Source organism: Seriola aureovittata, chromosome 16, assembly GCF_021018895.1.
Source record: "Seriola aureovittata isolate HTS-2021-v1 ecotype China chromosome 16, ASM2101889v1, whole genome shotgun sequence".
NCBI classification, from domain to species: domain Eukaryota; kingdom Metazoa; phylum Chordata; class Actinopteri; order Carangiformes; family Carangidae; genus Seriola; species Seriola aureovittata.
In genome coordinates, this window is record NC_079379.1 from 15480598 (window position 1) to 15497603 (window position 17006).

The following is a 17006-nucleotide window of genomic DNA, read 5'->3' on the forward strand; positions in this document are numbered from 1 at the left end:
CAAATGAACTGATTTACAGTGAAGAGATGGCTTGAAAGGTTTGAGAGTAACTGTGAAGAGGAAATTACAATGGTAGAATCAAAACCATTAGGTTAAAAAAATAAATTAAATTTTTGATTTGAGATTAAACAAGCCTATAAGGGAAGAAATTATAGGCATATGCAAAAGGAGTGCCTCACTGGTTGATTTCTAACCATGCACTTGATGCATATTCTGGAAACGATTTTATTGGTCATTTTAAAACTAAATATGTGCATTCTCAGCATTTCCTTAAGCCCTGTGCATATCAAGCTAGCTCTTCAGTGGTCAAAGTCATTCTGGAAAGACAGGCAGGGGAACAACAGTGTTCATGTCTCAGCTTTTCTTTCTACTATCATTCTTAAAATAAAATAGGGGAGAGAAAGCACAAACATAAAGCAAAGCTAACGTATTTTACAAACATGCGTGTATATACATTGTAAAAAAAAAAAAAAAAAAAAAAAAAAAAAGCTGCATTGCTGCCGGAAAAATCAAGCCAGTGTAAGGACGTCCCTACAAAAAATTCCTCTTAACCAGCAAATCGAAAGCATTTCCCCCTGCTTTATGTGAGCGCTGTTATCACGGTCCTTTTCATGCAGTAGCACCAGCTTGAATACTACGCGGTTGCCATGGCGACGGGTTGTCAACATCGCCCCTGTCGGAGGACCTGTACTCATCCTGCCCGGCGTCCTGCCTCAAAAAATGTCAGAAATGTCTGCTATGAACAGAAAGTTAAAACAGACTGTCGCAGAAACAATCTCTAAACAAGTGGAGCACTGTGAGTACTCAGTTAAAACTTCTCTTGTCTAAGTATCCAATGATAAAACTAAGCTAGTTTGTTGTGCCAGTAGGTGCGTTCTAAATCCATTTGTTTTAATGAACTACAATAAAAATGAAAAATGTCATGTAGAGCGTGAAAAGTCAGTCATTGCTCCTATGATCCTAGTCAATAAAACAGAGATTGAGTGCCTTATCCGAGAGTTCACTGTACTCCTGGGGGAGCCTGCTGCTCCGCGGAGAGCAGTCACCGGCCTGGACAGAGCGAAGTTCAGGAGCATCCTGCACAACGTCTTTGGGATGACCGATGACATGATCATGGACGGAGGTATTCTGTCTACTGACAATTATATTTGAGGAAAAATTTGGATTTGAATGTAGTGTGTAAAATGAGAAATATTTCATACTTTGAAGGATAAAAAATAAGATTCATGTGACACTTTATTTTACAGGTCCGTTATTTTCTCTTAATTGTTGAGTTTCTTGGAAAGAACTATATATATGTTTGTCTCTAATGTTCTAAGTAGCCTAATTAGATATTAGATGAATATTGTTATTTTTATTAGTTATTTTGCTTAGTTCTGTTAGGTGTGTTGATGCATCCAGATGCATTTCCATGAAAGAATTTGCTCAAGTTAAACGCCAGCGAACATTTATTACTCATTTATTTATTGTTGGAAACTTTATTCTTCATGTATGCTGATTTGATTGTTAGGAGACACATTTCACATATTCAGCTTATCTGCTATTATCCAAAAAAAAGACTCAAGGTTGTGCTAGAAAAAGTGTACCAACTGACCATGCTCTAGTTTACCTGTAGTTAGTACCAAATTATGTGGGTCTTTCTAGGAAACGTTTTAGATTGTATGGAAATGAATTGGAATTTACGGATTCATAAATAACTTGCGGCAGTTTGATAATATTGTAACTGGGCATGTTCTTAGAATTGTCACTGATTATCTGTCCTACAGTATTCAGGACATTTGACAACGACAATGACGGCTTTGTGGGTATAAAAGAGTGGATTGAAGGACTGTCTGTTTTCCTTCGAGGGACCTTGGATGAAAAAATAAAATGTAATGTTCAGTGCTTAGCTTTACTCTCCCACACATAAAAATCTGAGTTACAAATTATTATGCGAGTAATAACTCTTCCATTTTTGCATGGCTCAGACTGCTTTCATGTGTACGACTTGAATGGTGACAATTACATCTCAAGGGAGGAGATGTTTCACATGCTGAAGAACAGCCTCATCAGACAGCCCACAGAAGAGGACCCAGATGAAGGAATCAAAGACCTGGTGGAGATCACACTAAAGAAGATGGTAAGGTTATAGTTGCAGCTCAAACAGCTGTTGAGTTACTTCTACATACACTCTCTGTGCAACTTCCTCAAACCTGAAAAACTAGCATCATGTGTCACTGTTTCAGAGGGCAATGACATCATTATAAAATAGAAGTTGACCACAAGCCTATTGCCAATATATGTTTCCATTCACAGGACCATGACCATGATGGCAGGCTGTCTTTTGGTGACTTTGAAAAGGCAGTGAGAGAGGAGAACCTATTACTTGAAGCTTTTGGAACCTGCCTCCCTGACACCACGGTAATCCCAAATTACAGGGTTGATGAGAAATGTAATACATTTATACTAGAACATCTTAATCTTACATTCTGTTTTTCTTCCTTCTCAGAGTATTGAGATATTTGAGCAGCGTGTATTTCAGGAACAACTGGAACCATGAAGAAATCATATTCATGTGCATTTTCAGCTGTGCCTTCTTTCATTCAAAAGTTCATAACTGTTTGCATTGTGATGCAAATGTGTAAATAAAAACAAGTTGCCATGAGAAACTGAGCTGGTGTGATCAAATCCGACGACGTGGTTTCATCTTTTTCTCCACTGGTTTGACGTCAGGAACTGCTTCCACCTGAGAAAAGATGATGACAGTGATTTTACTGGCATAAATTATGACATCTAGACTGCAGTGAAAACTTAATTTTGTTCTGAATTGCTACAACCAAATCAGATCATAGGTTACCTGTTTCATTGCATTCCGGATTAGGCTGACAGTTGTGTTCAATGATTCATCATCCATGTCCAGTTTAGGGGGTTCAGGTAACTTTGGCCCAATCAAAGTCTCATTTTTTCCAGAAACATCAGTCAGTGAGTGCTCTGCTGCCTCTTCCATTTTGCGTTTCCTGTTCTCTAAGTGTGTGGTCCTTGGGACAAATCTGACTGCAGGAGCCTGATTTGGAGTCAGTCTATGTTCTGTGCCTCTTTCTCTCTCTGAAGAGGTTTGACTAAAGCTTAAACTCTGCACTGGCTGCTGTTTTGTGCAGATTGTGGCATTATGCAATGTCCCCATTCGGTCTTCTGTTGGTATAGTCCCATATTGATTTTTATATCCATGGTAATAATGTTCCTGGGGAGGTAATGGCAATAAAGGAAAGCTTGAATAATGGCTGATGTTTGAAGTCTCCCCTGTATTATCATTGTTAGGCATTTGATCATGTCTGGCTATGATCTTCTCTGCTGTGTTTGATGTTGTGGGCTTTTCATTTGCTGCCTCCTGTTCCTTTTCTCTTGCTTCGAGACAATAAAATTAAAGGAAAAAACTTAGTATCAACCAACTGAACAATTGAAAAACAATTTTGTATCTTCAGGACTAGGATATAAAACAAACAAAACATAGGAACATCAGAGGTGTATTGGTACCTTTATTCTGGGCAGCCCTCATTACGTATCTCCTCCGGTCCTGCAGTTTTAGCCTGGTGTCTTCCACAGTCTCATATTCTGGGACGTAGCACACATGCAGCACACCACCATAGAAACTCTTTTCATCCATGTGACGCTTGGCTGCTCTGTAACAGACATTTTTGAGAAAAATGTTTTTAGCAGGTATTTTCAACTTTGCCAGTGAAGTGAAATGAAGAGGGTCAGTCAGATCCTGAACCTGGCACTTGTGAGTTTCTGGAACTTGACAAGGTAGACCTCTGTGAAGTCCTCAGCAGGATACTCATCCAGGGGCCTGTACTCCTCCACATCTCCGTACAGGGCACACAGCTGGATCAGCTCTGTCATCACTCCAATGGCCGGGACCCCTTGGACCATCAGGTAACGGGACTCTAAATTGATGGTGTAAACCTGTCGATAATGCACAAGACAAATATGCACAAACACTTCCGCAACACTTACTAAGGTGCAGTGGGAGCAAATCAACAAACTGTAGTATGCTAATGATAACGGTTGGCAGGATGATAATGATAAGTCTGTAAATACATAGATTATTTGTATTGTCTTTTTATTTTAAGTGACGTTTACCCTACAGCTTGACTGTCTCATAGCTTGTGTTGTCATTGTGTTTTCCTTGCTGATATTTAGTAGATAGGACCATTTTCTTACCTTAACCGCTTTTGCTTTCCTTCCCTCCCTATACTTTGGTCTAGAAATGCATACTTTTCGCTGTTCATGGTGTTTATAAACCTCTGGGACGCCCCAACAGCCTGAACTATTGCCGACAGGCGCCGCCATGTTTCTCGAAATAAGTTTCCGGTTGGCACACTTCAAAATAAGAGCACATTCTTTCTCGCTTGCATTTGTTTCGTGGCGTCTCCATGTATAATATCTTATTTTGAAAAGTAGTGTAGCTCAACATCAACTGCTTTGGTCTAGCTGGACACAGCCAGATCACATCGATTGACTGAACTTTTGCACATTTAACGTTAGCTGATCAACCTGTCTGGTAATTACAGAACTAGTCAGGCAATGTGGAAATTATGTTTAATAATCAGGGCATTCAACCTGTAACTATTGTTTTCAACAACACAAAAAACTGCTTTCTTCACCTCCCCTCGAGGCTGATATCGCATCTTTCCCTGAACGAGGTAAATTAGCTTAAAGCTAGCTATCCAGATGTCAATATAATCAGTCTGTCATCAGTAGAAATTTGCTGAAATAACCTTCAAGCAAAATGTTAACCTGTTAACAAAAACATTGTATAGGGCGTTTCCAGCGTCTGTTGTTCATTTCCTTTCTTTTACACGGATTTAACGTTGTTGTCAGTTTCCGATACCTTCTACTCACAGTTATCCCCCCTTGTCTGCACATGGGGGGGTTAAGTGTTGTCAGCAGTAGCAAATTCATGTGCTCTCTGTTCAGGGTTAATAACAATTCAGCCGATAGTAACGAATAACAAATATCGTTACTGTCTTCTGAAGGTACCAGTTGTATGTTAGTTCGTATCTTCACTGTTGGTTTCCATTTCCGTTTTTGTAGTTGTTCTCTTGCAGTCTCACTTGGTGGTGACAAAACATTACATTAGAAATGGAGCAGGAGACGGGGCGAATGCTAATGCGTTCTTATGAATTACTGCACTGTCTTGTAATCTGTTTTGTTATGGTCATTAGCATCTTTATAAACATATAAAGAACCCTATCTTTCAGATGACAGTTGTGTGATATAATTTGAGGGAATTAAATAGTTCCCATGCTATTTGTACATTATTTTCTCCCTTTCTGTTTGGCTGATTGATCAGAGAAAATATTGGCTCAACCCTCCTCTCCTCCAGTTTGACATCTTTACACAGAAATCAATCTTGCATTAACTCTGTCATTGATTGCTTTAATTGGACTACAGAAAAAAAAGTGCTTTGTCTGTTTTTCAGAACCAAGCTTTGGAGTTGTCCTGGGGCCATGGGTCTCCACTGTTCCTCAGCTGGACTCAAAACAGAACCTCCTCTAGCTTTGACAGCCATAAAGTGGAGCTATGTCGGCAACTTGGAGAAAAGCTGGGACTGAAAGATGGAGAGCAGGTAGGCCTCTACTGTGAGGATTTTTTTCTCTCACATGAATTATTTGTTATCTCTATAAGACACATCCTTTGATGGTTTAAAGTAATTGTTAGTTAGTGTTCATGCTTTGTATTGACTTGACTGGTTGTGTGGTTTCCCTCAGGGCTTCCTGAGACCATGTCACCAGGTGTCATCAGTGCATCAAGTGTTTGTGGAGCCTCTGTCATCTGATGACTGGGAGATCCTGGTGGGTGAACATAGTGACTTTGAGTAATGTGGAACCTAATGTCTACATACAATATACATTACATTTAAATACACTCTCTAATTACTGCGAGAAGACCTGTCAGGGACAGGATTGTGACCCAAAATCAATTTTAAGAAGTATTAATTTATCATTGGTTTCCTCTGATTGACACCTCCAGGAGCTTCACAGCGCTGCACTGGAGCAGCAGCTGTTAGATCAGATCAGAGTGGTGTTCCAAGATGCCATATTTCCTGTGTGGGTGGACAGCCACACAGCCATCTACATCCGAATAGGTCAGCGTTAATACAATAATTATGATCTTTTTTTTATCAGTCGCAGTCAGTCAGTTAATGCACTATGACTTATCCAAAACTGGGAAATTCATGAGATGAAACATAAGCTTTGATAACTTTATGACCAAAAATGTACTTTTTTATCATGTAATAATCCTAAAATATTGCAGGTCTGTGGTTTCAGGGAGTGAAGTTTACTTAAGAAAGCATTTGTCTTGGTCATATCCATAAATAATATTCATGAACACGGTTTGATCTGTCTCTTACTCTGTGCAGCGTCACTTTCGCCATCTGTGCCCTATGGTCGCCTGGAACAGTTCACAGAACTAGTTGTCTCTCCGAAGAGCCGTTCTGGAATTGGTGACCTCAGTGGTTCTCCGGTGAGGCGCAGCGAGAAGCAGCATCTTCAAAGAGAGAAAGTCCCTGATCTCTCCTCCTCCGTGGGACAGTCGTTAGAAAATACTGCTCATGTCCCTCAAAGCCACCAGTGGGGTGGTATAGCTGACCTGAGGAGCCTCCTACGCTACATGATAAAAGGCACTTATGACCCCATTAAAGAGCTACCACCAGTCCCTGGCATCCCTGCCCTCCTCACTGACTCTACCTACAGAGTGAGCGGTGTGCCTCCTGACTCTCTTTGCACCATAAGCCACGTTGCAACTGGGGTTATTCATTTATTTCCTTGGAGGCAGGGACTAAATGCTGGACTAATTGGAGGCCAGTCTCCAGTGACGTATGGCCTACTCTCCAAAGTTCCTTCACCTAAAGAAACAAGAAACAAAGCCAAGCAGGCCATGGACAAACGGAAGAACACAGGAGTTACTAAAGTTGCTGCTTCTGTGGATGGAGGTGAAAAGATGAAAGAAGAGGAGGTCATGGTGGTCAGGGTGGTGTGCCATTGTATTGAGAAGCTAGCAGGCAAACAAAGGAGTCCCAACAAGGGAGAAATCCATAGTGGACGAGTATGGGTAAGTATGCTTTTCAACAGAATAATAGTTGGTCCATTTTGATTTGAGTTCAGTGCTCTGCTGCTATGTAAACTTTCTTACAAAAATTATGATTTTTTCTTCAGATCCCACAGCCCCTGCCTGCCAGGTTGAATATCGTCCCACATTCAACAGTTAGAATAAAGCCAGTGAAATCAACTATCAAAGTGGCCTCCATTATTCGTCTCAAACCTCTGAAACCACTGGTGAGTGCTGGAGAAGCCATCTGAAGCTACAGTGTGGTATGCATCATCAAGTATCAACACGTTTCATTTGTTCAAAGCTGAATAAAATTGAATTCACCCTTTTCCCTTAAGTCTGTGTGATCTCTGACATTTTCTCTTCAGACTGAGGAAGACGATGGGGAGATCCAGACAGCTTTCCTTGGTTGGCTGCACACTCAGAGTCATGAACCTTTAGCCTGTCTGACTCCACGGTCTGGCACCGTCCTCCTACATGGAACTGATGGTGATTCATTTCTACACTTTTTTTTTTTTTTTTTTTACAAGCTTGTCAGTAATATATTTGTAAATCATCTACAGACAAATCTGCAGATGATTATGTGATAAAATTCCCAAAATGTTAGCTATCAAAGAGGCTAAAATCATAATGCACCATTAAAATTACAGTACTTTCAGCTGCAATAAAATGTCTCTGTTCTCTTTTTTCTTATGTAAAGCAAAGTTAGAGTTTGCTTTAACTGTGCTGAAACCAGAACCAGCCAATGATCCTCCGGACCAGCTGTTTCTATTAGCGCACACTATAATCCGGAAGGAAGACATACAGGTATGAACATGCACATATTGTGTTCGGCTCATCAATATGCCAATTTCCACAAAAACAGATTACTTAATGCAGATGACAAAAAAAATATATATTTAAAAGTCTCAGTGGTGTTGTTCACAGTTGTCACTGTGTGTCACCCTCAGGTAGACAGAGAGTCAGTAACCACGCCAGCTGTGAAAGCTGTAGCTGAAACACCCAACCCAGAGCTTCCCTCCCTCACCATTCTTGGGTAAGTCTGTAGCTATTTCTGAGCCTTTGCATAATTTTAAACAAGGATATATTTCTGCTTTAATTTCCCTCTATATCTCTCACTCCTTCATCTCTCTCCAGTGGGATCGATGATCTTAGCAGGACTGGATTTCAGTTCATCTCCAACAGCCTTCTGGCTAGTCCCCTCTCGAGAGAGCTCTGTAAGACTGGACAGGGGCTCCAAGGAGGAGCTCTACTCATCACTGGTGCTAAGGTGTTTCCTTAAATAACAATAATGAAATCTTTAAATATTGCTGCCTACAACACAAATATTTTTTACATTTTTTTAATGTATTTTTATTTTTTACAGAGTAAATTCAAGTCTACAGTGATTTTTAAGAACCGACATTTACATTTTCCTAAATTATGTGACGTTGTTACTTATTCTCCTCAAAGGGGAGTGGAAAGAGCACTCTGTCCCGAGCCCTCTGCAGGAAAGCTAGAGAAGACTTGGATGCACATGTGGAGGTGGTGGACTGCAGAAAGCTACAAGGTCAACAATTACTCCATACCCACACTTAATGATAGCCTGACTGGTTAGAAAACTTGGCTTTATTTATCAGAAACCATCATGAACTAACAAATTTATTTTTAGGCAAAAGGGCAGAAACTGTGAGACAGATGCTGCAGGATATTTTTGAACAGGCAGAGTGGAGGCAGCCTTCAGTTGTTCTTCTCGATGACTTGGATCATGTGACAGGGGCACCATCCTCACCTGAACATGAGCAGGGTCCTGAGGCGCTGCTGCAACAGCACATTGCACAGAGTAAACCATACATTTTTTTATTTGTATGTGTTTTTTTTTTTTTTTTTTTTTGTCACAATATATGATTACAGGCAGTATTGGTAATTATTTCTGGCCTTGATGTTAATTCTTCCAGTCTCTTTGTGACTGCAGGTCTGAAGGATGCGGTGGATGAGGTGGTGGTTCACTCCAGCCTGGTGTGTCTGATCATCACCAGCCAGAGTGAGCACTCTCTCCACCCCTCGCTGACTGAAGTGCAGGGGTCCCACTTCATCCAGGGATTTGTAAACATCCAGCCACCAGACCAGGTTATCCCACAAATAAAAACCCACAGACACATCAGCAAATGTAAAAAAAGTACAAAATCAGTACAACAGTTTGTGTGTTATTGTTTGCAGGCCCAGAGAGCAGAGATCCTGCGCCGTCTGATCCTCAGAAAGTCTAGTCTGTCTGAAGAGACTCTACAGATTCTCGATCTGGGGGCTGTTGCCAAGGAAACAGAAGGTTACGCACCTCAAGACTTGGCACTGCTGTTGGAGCGAGCTGTCCACGCTAGCACTGTACAAAGAGGACACAGTGACCAGGGTAACAAAGACTTTGTTTACACAACACTACAATGATGGAATACATAAAAGAGCTCCTCATGATTCAAGTCGCTAATTAAGCTAATGCTAGTTTATTGTGCCACTTTCACACAATTTGTCTGTGCTCTGTATCTCTCAGGGGTGTGTCTGTCGTGGAGAGACTTTGCACAGGCTCTTAAGGGGTTCACGCCTCCCTCATTGTGGGGCGTAGACCTCCACACCCCAAGTGGAACTGGGCTGGAGAGGGTGGGAGGGCTGCGAGAGGTGCGGCAGCAGTTAATGGACACCATACTGCTCCCTGCCAAGGTCAGTATCAGTGCAGCCAATAGCAAGACAACCCGATGTGTTTAGACTCAGATGGAAGCTCCACTGTGCCACACAGGAGGAGTAGACGTCATGAAGTGAGATAGCCAAAGTGAATGTGATGGCAACCTATTTATCATTTATCACCATAAACTCTATTAATTCTTGTAAAGACAAGCAATTAAGAAGCGATAACAGCAGATGGGATGAATATGAACACATTCATGTTAATGAATATAAACTGATTTATTGACCAGATTTATTTAATTAAGAAGTCGCAGCACACAATGAATTTCATCACTCTTATTTAGCTTACCTTCAATTTCAACACCACTGAATTTATCATGTTTATTTCTATCACTCTGTTTCATTTAGATCAGTAATTGTGTAGAAAGATTCCCTATTTATTTATATGATGGATGATATATTAAAGTGGCTTTGTTTTTACCAAATTAACCTGATGTTAAGCTTTGTCTATGGTTTCCACAAATCACTTAACTTATTACCTAGTTCCAACACCGTTTCCTTTTCTTATTGACTTAAATTTCCACCTCTCAAAATAATAATCGCAGTTGAGTTCATACCTGATGCTGCCAGCCCTTGTAGCCTTCATCTCTCTATTGTTTTGTTTTAAACCCAACCCTTAAGCCAGTTCCCAAAAAATGTGGCAGAGCACACCAGCGCTATTATGTACGTATAATAGCGTATGTATTATGTATGTTAAGTCTTGTAAGACCAAAGACTGACATCAGGGTTAAACTGTTATTTTAATTCTGATGTCAGTCTGTTAGTTTAACCCTGATGGAAATTATTTTGGCTTAAAAATATGATTAGGAAACAATAGCCATTATTTTCCACATTAAATCACAGCAGATGTGAGGAGGTTTTTAAATGCAGATCAACAGACTCGATTGTCAAAGTATAAAATTCAACACAACTGATTGTACAATAATTGACTGTGGGTCTTTGCAGTATCCCATCCTGTTCTCCAATCTTCCTATCCGCCATCGCTCAGGAATATTGTTGTATGGAGCTCCTGGTACAGGGAAGACCCTGCTGGCCCGGGCTGTGGCCAAAGACAGTGGTATGAACTTCATCAGCATCAAGGTAGGCTCGTCCTTGGCTCATATATTCAAACAGAAGAGTGTGTCTTTCTTTAAGAGAGCAACGTGTATCTTCAGTGACACAGGATATTTCCCTCTCCCCAGGGACCCGAACTTCTGAGTAAGTACATCGGCGCGAGTGAGCAGGGAGTCCGTGATGTCTTCCAGAGGTTAGTGAACATTTACACTCCTCCCAACACCACACTTCCACTCTATTATGACTCATTGCCAGATATAATAAGTAACATCAAATATTTATTGTAATTACAAGCCCTGCTAACAACCATTCACATATTTGGAATAATTTACTTTCTCTCCGTCTAACTACTCTCCACTCTGTTCCAGGGCACAAGCAGCCAAACCATGCATCCTGTTCTTTGATGAGTTTGACTCTTTGGCCCCAAGGAGGGGCCACGACAGCACAGGTGTGACTGACCGTGTGGTCAACCAGCTACTCACCCAGTTGGACGGGGTAGAGGGACTACAGGGTAGGCCACACACTGCTACATACATTATTGCATGTTCTGCATAATGACAATCCATTTTAACAGTTAACAGGTTAAATTGGTGTATTTAACTGGTGAATTCAGTGCTACTGTTATGTTTTTAAAAGAATAGTCCAACATTTTGGAAAAAATACATTTAAGTTGAAAACTGAAGTGTAAAAATGACTTTTTGTAGTTTTACAGTGGTTGTGTGCTTCATTACTTCTTGTCTGCGAGCAATGACTTCCAAGTCCTTCCATAAAACCACAGCTTGTAATTTTTTGTACAGTCTAAAGAAACAAGATATTGTGTTAATTGGTGAACTTTAGATGTGCTCTTAGATGGACTTTCCTACCTTTGGAGAGAGCCAGGCTAGCTGCTTCCCCCTGCTTTCAGTCTTTATACTAAGATAAGCTAACCACAGACAGGTAACCACAGACAGGTATGAGAGTGATATCAATCTTCTCATCTAAGACTTATTTCCCAAAATGTCAAACTACTCCTTGAATTCCAAAAAATGAAAATCCTTCATGTTTGTTTTTGTAGGCGTATACGTGCTTGCAGCCACCAGCCGCCCAGATCTGATTGACCCAGCCCTGTTGAGACCTGGACGACTGGACAAGTCCCTCTACTGCCCTCCTCCGGACCTGGTGTGTTGAATTACAATCAGTCATGAACACTGTTAATGACAAGACTTTTAAACTCAGTTCATATGCAGGATTATCCAACTATTATTGATCCAACTGCTGACAAATTGTCTCACATCTTCAGGAGTCTCGTGTGGAGATCCTCAAGGCTCTGAGTACCGGCGTCCCCCTGGCTGCTGATGTGGACCTGGAGCAGCTGGCAGCAGCAACAGAGCAGTTCACCGGGGCAGACCTGAAGGCCCTGCTCTACAACGCACAGCTGGAAGCCGTCCACAACAGCTTGGGCACCAGCACACCGCAAGTAAGTCTATTGTATTTTCATAATGCCACCAATGATGAGCTTTGTTGCGTTGGGTTGCCTTGGGCCACAATAAAACAGGAAGGCAGGGAAATGTTGGCTAGTCCATTTTCAAATTATTTATGGTTCATGTTGAAGCTGCCAAGCAGGTTTTTTGTCCCCCAAGTCTAATTAAACAAGAAGTTTTGTATGTATCTCAGTATGTATGAGTTGCTCTACTTATGAGTCCATTATCAGTTTACAGCATAATTCAAATTATTCCCATCAATGGCCACAAGGATATGACTGAATAACTTAAACAGTGTGCCAGGACTGCCAAGGGCAGAATGAACTTTAATTTAAGCGGTCTTAAACTGCAGAAACACAGTGAAGTTACTTTGCTTGTTCTTTTGTTTTTTTGGGTGCTACAGTGCCTGTGTACTTGTGTATCTAAACTTGGGCCCTTTGTTTCTGTGTGAAAATCAGGAGCTGACCTCTGGCTCAGACAGTGACATGAGCCTGTCCTCCATGATCTTCCCAAACAACAGCAGTGGTTCAGATGATTCAGTGGGGGAGGGAGACCCAGGCATGAGTTTGGACCAGTCCATGGTTCTCTTGGATCCTGATGATCTCCAAGCAGAAGACGAACGACATCGCAGCAACGTCTGGAGGCTCTACTTTGGAAGCTCCTACGAGTCAGAGTTGGGGAATTCACCAATTTCAGGACTGGTGAGCAATGCTGTCAAGATACCTCAAAAAAAAAAATTTTTCCTAATATTTTATTCATTTTCAGGTATAACAGTAGTTCACCCCGTTAACTAGTCAACAACAGACAAAAAGAATCATTCAAGATATGCTTGAATATGCTTTTTTTTTTTGATTAAGATGAGAACATCAAAATCACTCTCATGTCTGTGTAAGGAAGGAGCTGGAGACAGGATATGTTTAGCTTAGCGTAGCATAAAGACTTGAAACCTTGACCCTGACTTGACCTGATTTCTCACATAAATTTTTGGTCTGTCCATTTTCTCTGTTTCTTTGCATTTCCTGACAAAACTCCCAGTGCATCTCTGGACCCAATTCCATGACCCAGGACTGCACCGGGGCATCAGTTCGCGACCCCGGCGGCTCTCTCCCTCCTGCCTACATGTCCTCCCTCCAGAGCGGATATGAAGAGCTGAGCCCTGAGCAGTTGGAGCGCCTACAACAAGACATTAACAACATCAAGTACAACTACAAGAGAGCCAATGTAAGTGACAGCAATGGACAGGAAGATACTAATTCCTGTTGATTTCTGTTGAACTGTTGTTGTTCTATTGGGTTCTATATGGCTACAGTCAATACGACAGCCTTTTGTACTCTGTTACAATCTATATTTCATTTTTTAAATATTTGACCTTTATATTATTTAGTACTAGTTTATACTATTCTATACTACTCTATTCATGGCTAGTGTACAACAAGATGTTGTTAAACTGCTTATTTATGCTGTGTGCATGACTGTTTGTGTGTGTCTGTGAAGGAGGAGGGTGTGCGGGTCCATTCAGCCTCCAGTCAGCAGGGCCTGTTGCTCTGTCAAGCCCATGTGAACTCTGCCCTGGCTGCAACCAGACCGTCTATCAGCAAATCTGACTGGAGCAGATACACAACACTGTGAGTACCAGGACACCAGACAGGACCACAATCTCTGCAACAGTCACAGCAATACAAGTCACACTGATGTTGACAGAAGAAACCATTGTTACAAAAGCAGATTCATTCATTCAGTCATTTAACAGTTGTCCAGTTATTTTGGGGAGAGAAAAAAAAAGTGTCTTGAATAAGTTCAGTTGGCCATGAAATTGATCAAACATTTGAAGTCTCACCTACAGGAGGAAATGAAAAACATTTAATAAACTGATGTTTCAAAATTGTTACCAAATAGCAGCAAGAGGAATATTAATCAATAGAATAATTCTTCTCACAATATTCAGCATGTTTTCGACTATGAGTCAACTATATATAGCTGCTGAGTCATCTCATGTGTCAAATGAATGAATAAATGACTTATTAAAAGGGATAGTTTGGGTTATTTTACGTGGGGTTGTGTGAGTTAGTCATGCATAGTCAGTATGTTACCTGCAGTATATTCAGATCAGCGAGATGCCAGTTACAAGAGGCAGCCGGGAATACCGACACAGAAGCAGAGTGATGTGTTGCTGTGCAGGGGGCCAGCAGAAAAAATTTATTTTCGGCATTTTTAAAAGATGGCCACAGAAACAGTCCAATATCCGTTTAAATGTATACTTCATGTAGAATATTTTCAGCATGTTATCCTCCTGTCAAAACAAAGTGAAGTTTAGCTCTTTCTGATTCACTCAGCTGACCTGCATCTCAGACGTAATGCAGTGTGTGTCGTAGGTGCGCTTGTGCATAGGAATATGGTGGTTCAGTGGTTGAGAAAAATACCAAAGGAAAGTGCTATTTTGACGAAAAGATAACACACTGAAAATATTCTACATGAAGCATACATTTAAATGGATATTGGATTGTTTCGATTGTTTAAAAAAAATTTAAAAAAAAATGTTTAAAACACATTTTTTTCTGCTGGCCCCATGCACAGTAGCTCTGTCTGTGTGCCATGTTCCCTGCTGCCTCTCTTAACTGGCAGCACACTGATCTAAATCTACTGCAGGTAATACACTGACAATGCATGACTACCTCGCACAACCCCCATGTCAAATAACCCAAACTATCCCTTTAATGCTGGAAAAAACAAGACAGCTGTAGATCCTTTCTTGTGTCAGTCAATCAATCAAATCTAGCTGTTGGTATTTTATGGCAATTGTGATGGAAACAGTGTTTTAATAAATCCTTTTCTTTCTTTCTTTTTTTTTTAAAGATATGAAGGCTTTGGCGGTTCAGGAGGCGGAAAATCAGTTCATTCTGTCACATTTAAGCCCGGACAACGTGTGACCTTAGCTTGAACAAACACATTAGTCTGACTCACTTAATTCACTAGTTTGATATTTATGAATAAAAGTGGTGATGCATTGATAATTGATTTAACAATCAGTGGAGTTTAACAGTTTCAGAGCTGTAAAAACTCTATAAATTAATATGATTCATATAAATATTTGAATTTATTGTTTTCTGTTGATATATGAATGAACCATTTAACTGCTTGAAATGTAATTACTGTACATATGTATAATGTTGGACTATAAAATATAAAATTGTTATAATTAAAAATTGATACTTCAGAGTCTCTTTTATTTTATGAGCTGATGGTGAACTGCTTTATTTCCTGTTTACAACCACTGGATGGAGACACAGTAAATTGTTTTTAACTCTTGACTCCAAGTTTACTAAATAAGTTAAAACTTTTTTAGTTAGTTAAAAAGTTGATTCAGTTGTGGTTTTGAAATAATTTCATACAATGATTTGATTTACTTAAATAGCACAGAATACCCACACGTGTTCTTACTTCCTAGCCCTCTTCTCAGGTCACAGTTCAGTGGATCTGTGTTGGGAATTAGGTCACCAAATGTCAGTAAATAATGAGAATGATATAGGTGTAAGTTGACCTTGCCTAAGAGGTGCAACACTACAGGAGATGTCCAGTGTACAGTCTGCAGTCCTCCACAGAGTACTGAGATGAGTGAAACACCTGTGTGGGTTTACCATAAGTGTGCAGGTACAGGGACTCCAAAATGACTCACATATTTGCACTATATTTACTGAGATCTAGACCCTCTAGTTTATTGTAGAGTTACACATATAATATTTATTATGCTGCTGTTCTGCATGTTAATTTAATCCCTGGATTAATCCATGATATTTTGCATATACTGTTACTTTAAAGAGAAGGGGTCGGTATTGTCTATTGCCTAGTATAGTGAGGTCAAAAAAACGTCAGAGTATAGTATGGCATAAAACGTCAAAAAAACATCAAAGTATATTAAAGCATAAAAGGTCATAAAAAGGTCATAGTATGGTGAGTCATCAATTCACATAGTATATTAAGGCATAAAATTACCAAAAAACGTCCTAGTATAGTATGGCATAAAAATGTAAAAAAAAACGTTATAATATAGTATGGTATAAAACGTCAAAAAAACATTGTAGAGTTACACATATAATATTTATAATGCTGCTGTTCTGCATGTTAATTTACTCCCTGGATTAATCCATGATATTTTGCATATACTGTTACTTTAAAGAGAAGGGGTCGGTATTGTCTATTGCCTAGTATAGTGAGGTCAAAAAAACGTCATAGTATAGTATGGCATAAAACGTCAAAAAAACATCAAAGTATAGTAAAGCATAAAAGGTCATAAAAAGGTCATAGTATGGTGAGTCATCAATTCACATAGTATATTAAGGCATAAAATTGCCAAAAAAGGTCCAAGTATAGTATGGCATAAAAATGTTAAAAATCCTCATAGTATAGTATGGCATAAAACGTCAAAAAAACATCATAGTGTATTAAGGCATAAACGGTCATAAAAATGTCATAATAAGATAAGGAATAAAACGACAAAGTACAGTAAGGCTTAATAATGTCAAAAAAGTCATAGTATGGCATAAAATGTCAAAAAAACATCAAAGTATATTAAAGCATAAAAGGTCATAAAAAGGTCATAGTATGGTGAGTCATCAATTCTCATAGTATATTAAGGCATAAAATTGCCAAAAAACATCCTAGTATAGTATGGCATAAAAATATTAAAAA

At 39.9% G+C, this 17006-nt stretch overlaps 1 protein-coding gene across 3 annotated transcripts; it reads left to right on the forward strand.

Annotated features, from left to right (window-relative positions):
* Window positions 1-5: 5 nt before the first annotated feature.
* On the forward strand, window positions 6-15527 carry pex1 (peroxisomal biogenesis factor 1). Of its 3 annotated transcripts, XM_056398820.1 has the most exons (28): window positions 6-796; window positions 965-1123; window positions 1767-1871; window positions 1968-2119; window positions 2296-2400; window positions 5462-5608; window positions 5751-5834; window positions 6013-6127; window positions 6404-7095; window positions 7200-7319; window positions 7461-7581; window positions 7793-7899; window positions 8043-8128; window positions 8230-8362; window positions 8545-8641; window positions 8744-8914; window positions 9047-9201; window positions 9292-9478; window positions 9617-9783; window positions 10753-10887; window positions 10989-11053; window positions 11229-11371; window positions 11915-12018; window positions 12140-12316; window positions 12779-13021; window positions 13356-13541; window positions 13815-13945; window positions 15174-15527. In XM_056398820.1, the coding sequence occupies exons 1-28, from the start codon at window positions 721-723 to the stop codon at window positions 15256-15258; spliced, it is 4248 nt and encodes a 1415-aa protein (XP_056254795.1). In that variant the 5' UTR covers window positions 6-720; the 3' UTR covers window positions 15259-15527. The 3 variants fall into 3 exon arrangements, with proteins under 3 accessions (XP_056254795.1, XP_056254794.1, XP_056254793.1); XM_056398818.1 differs by lacking the exons at window positions 6-796; window positions 965-1123; window positions 1767-1871; window positions 1968-2119; window positions 2296-2400 and adding an exon at window positions 4484-4682; XM_056398819.1 differs by lacking the exons at window positions 5462-5608; window positions 5751-5834; window positions 6013-6127; ... (18 more) ...; window positions 13815-13945; window positions 15174-15527 and adding an exon at window positions 2489-2652.
* Window positions 15528-17006: the final 1479 nt, after the last annotated feature.

Excerpts from the sequence above, each read along its gene's own strand:
- pex1 (XM_056398820.1), top strand. The coding sequence starts at position 721 with ATGTCAGAAATGTCTGCTATGAACAGAAAGTTAAAACAGACTGTCGCA. Across the intron at positions 9,202-9,291 it reads ACATCCAGCCACCAGACCAG|GCCCAGAGAGCAGAGATCCT; the intron begins GTTATCCCACAA and ends TATTGTTTGCAG. Across the intron at positions 12,317-12,778 it reads TGGGCACCAGCACACCGCAA|GAGCTGACCTCTGGCTCAGA; the intron begins GTAAGTCTATTG and ends TGTGAAAATCAG.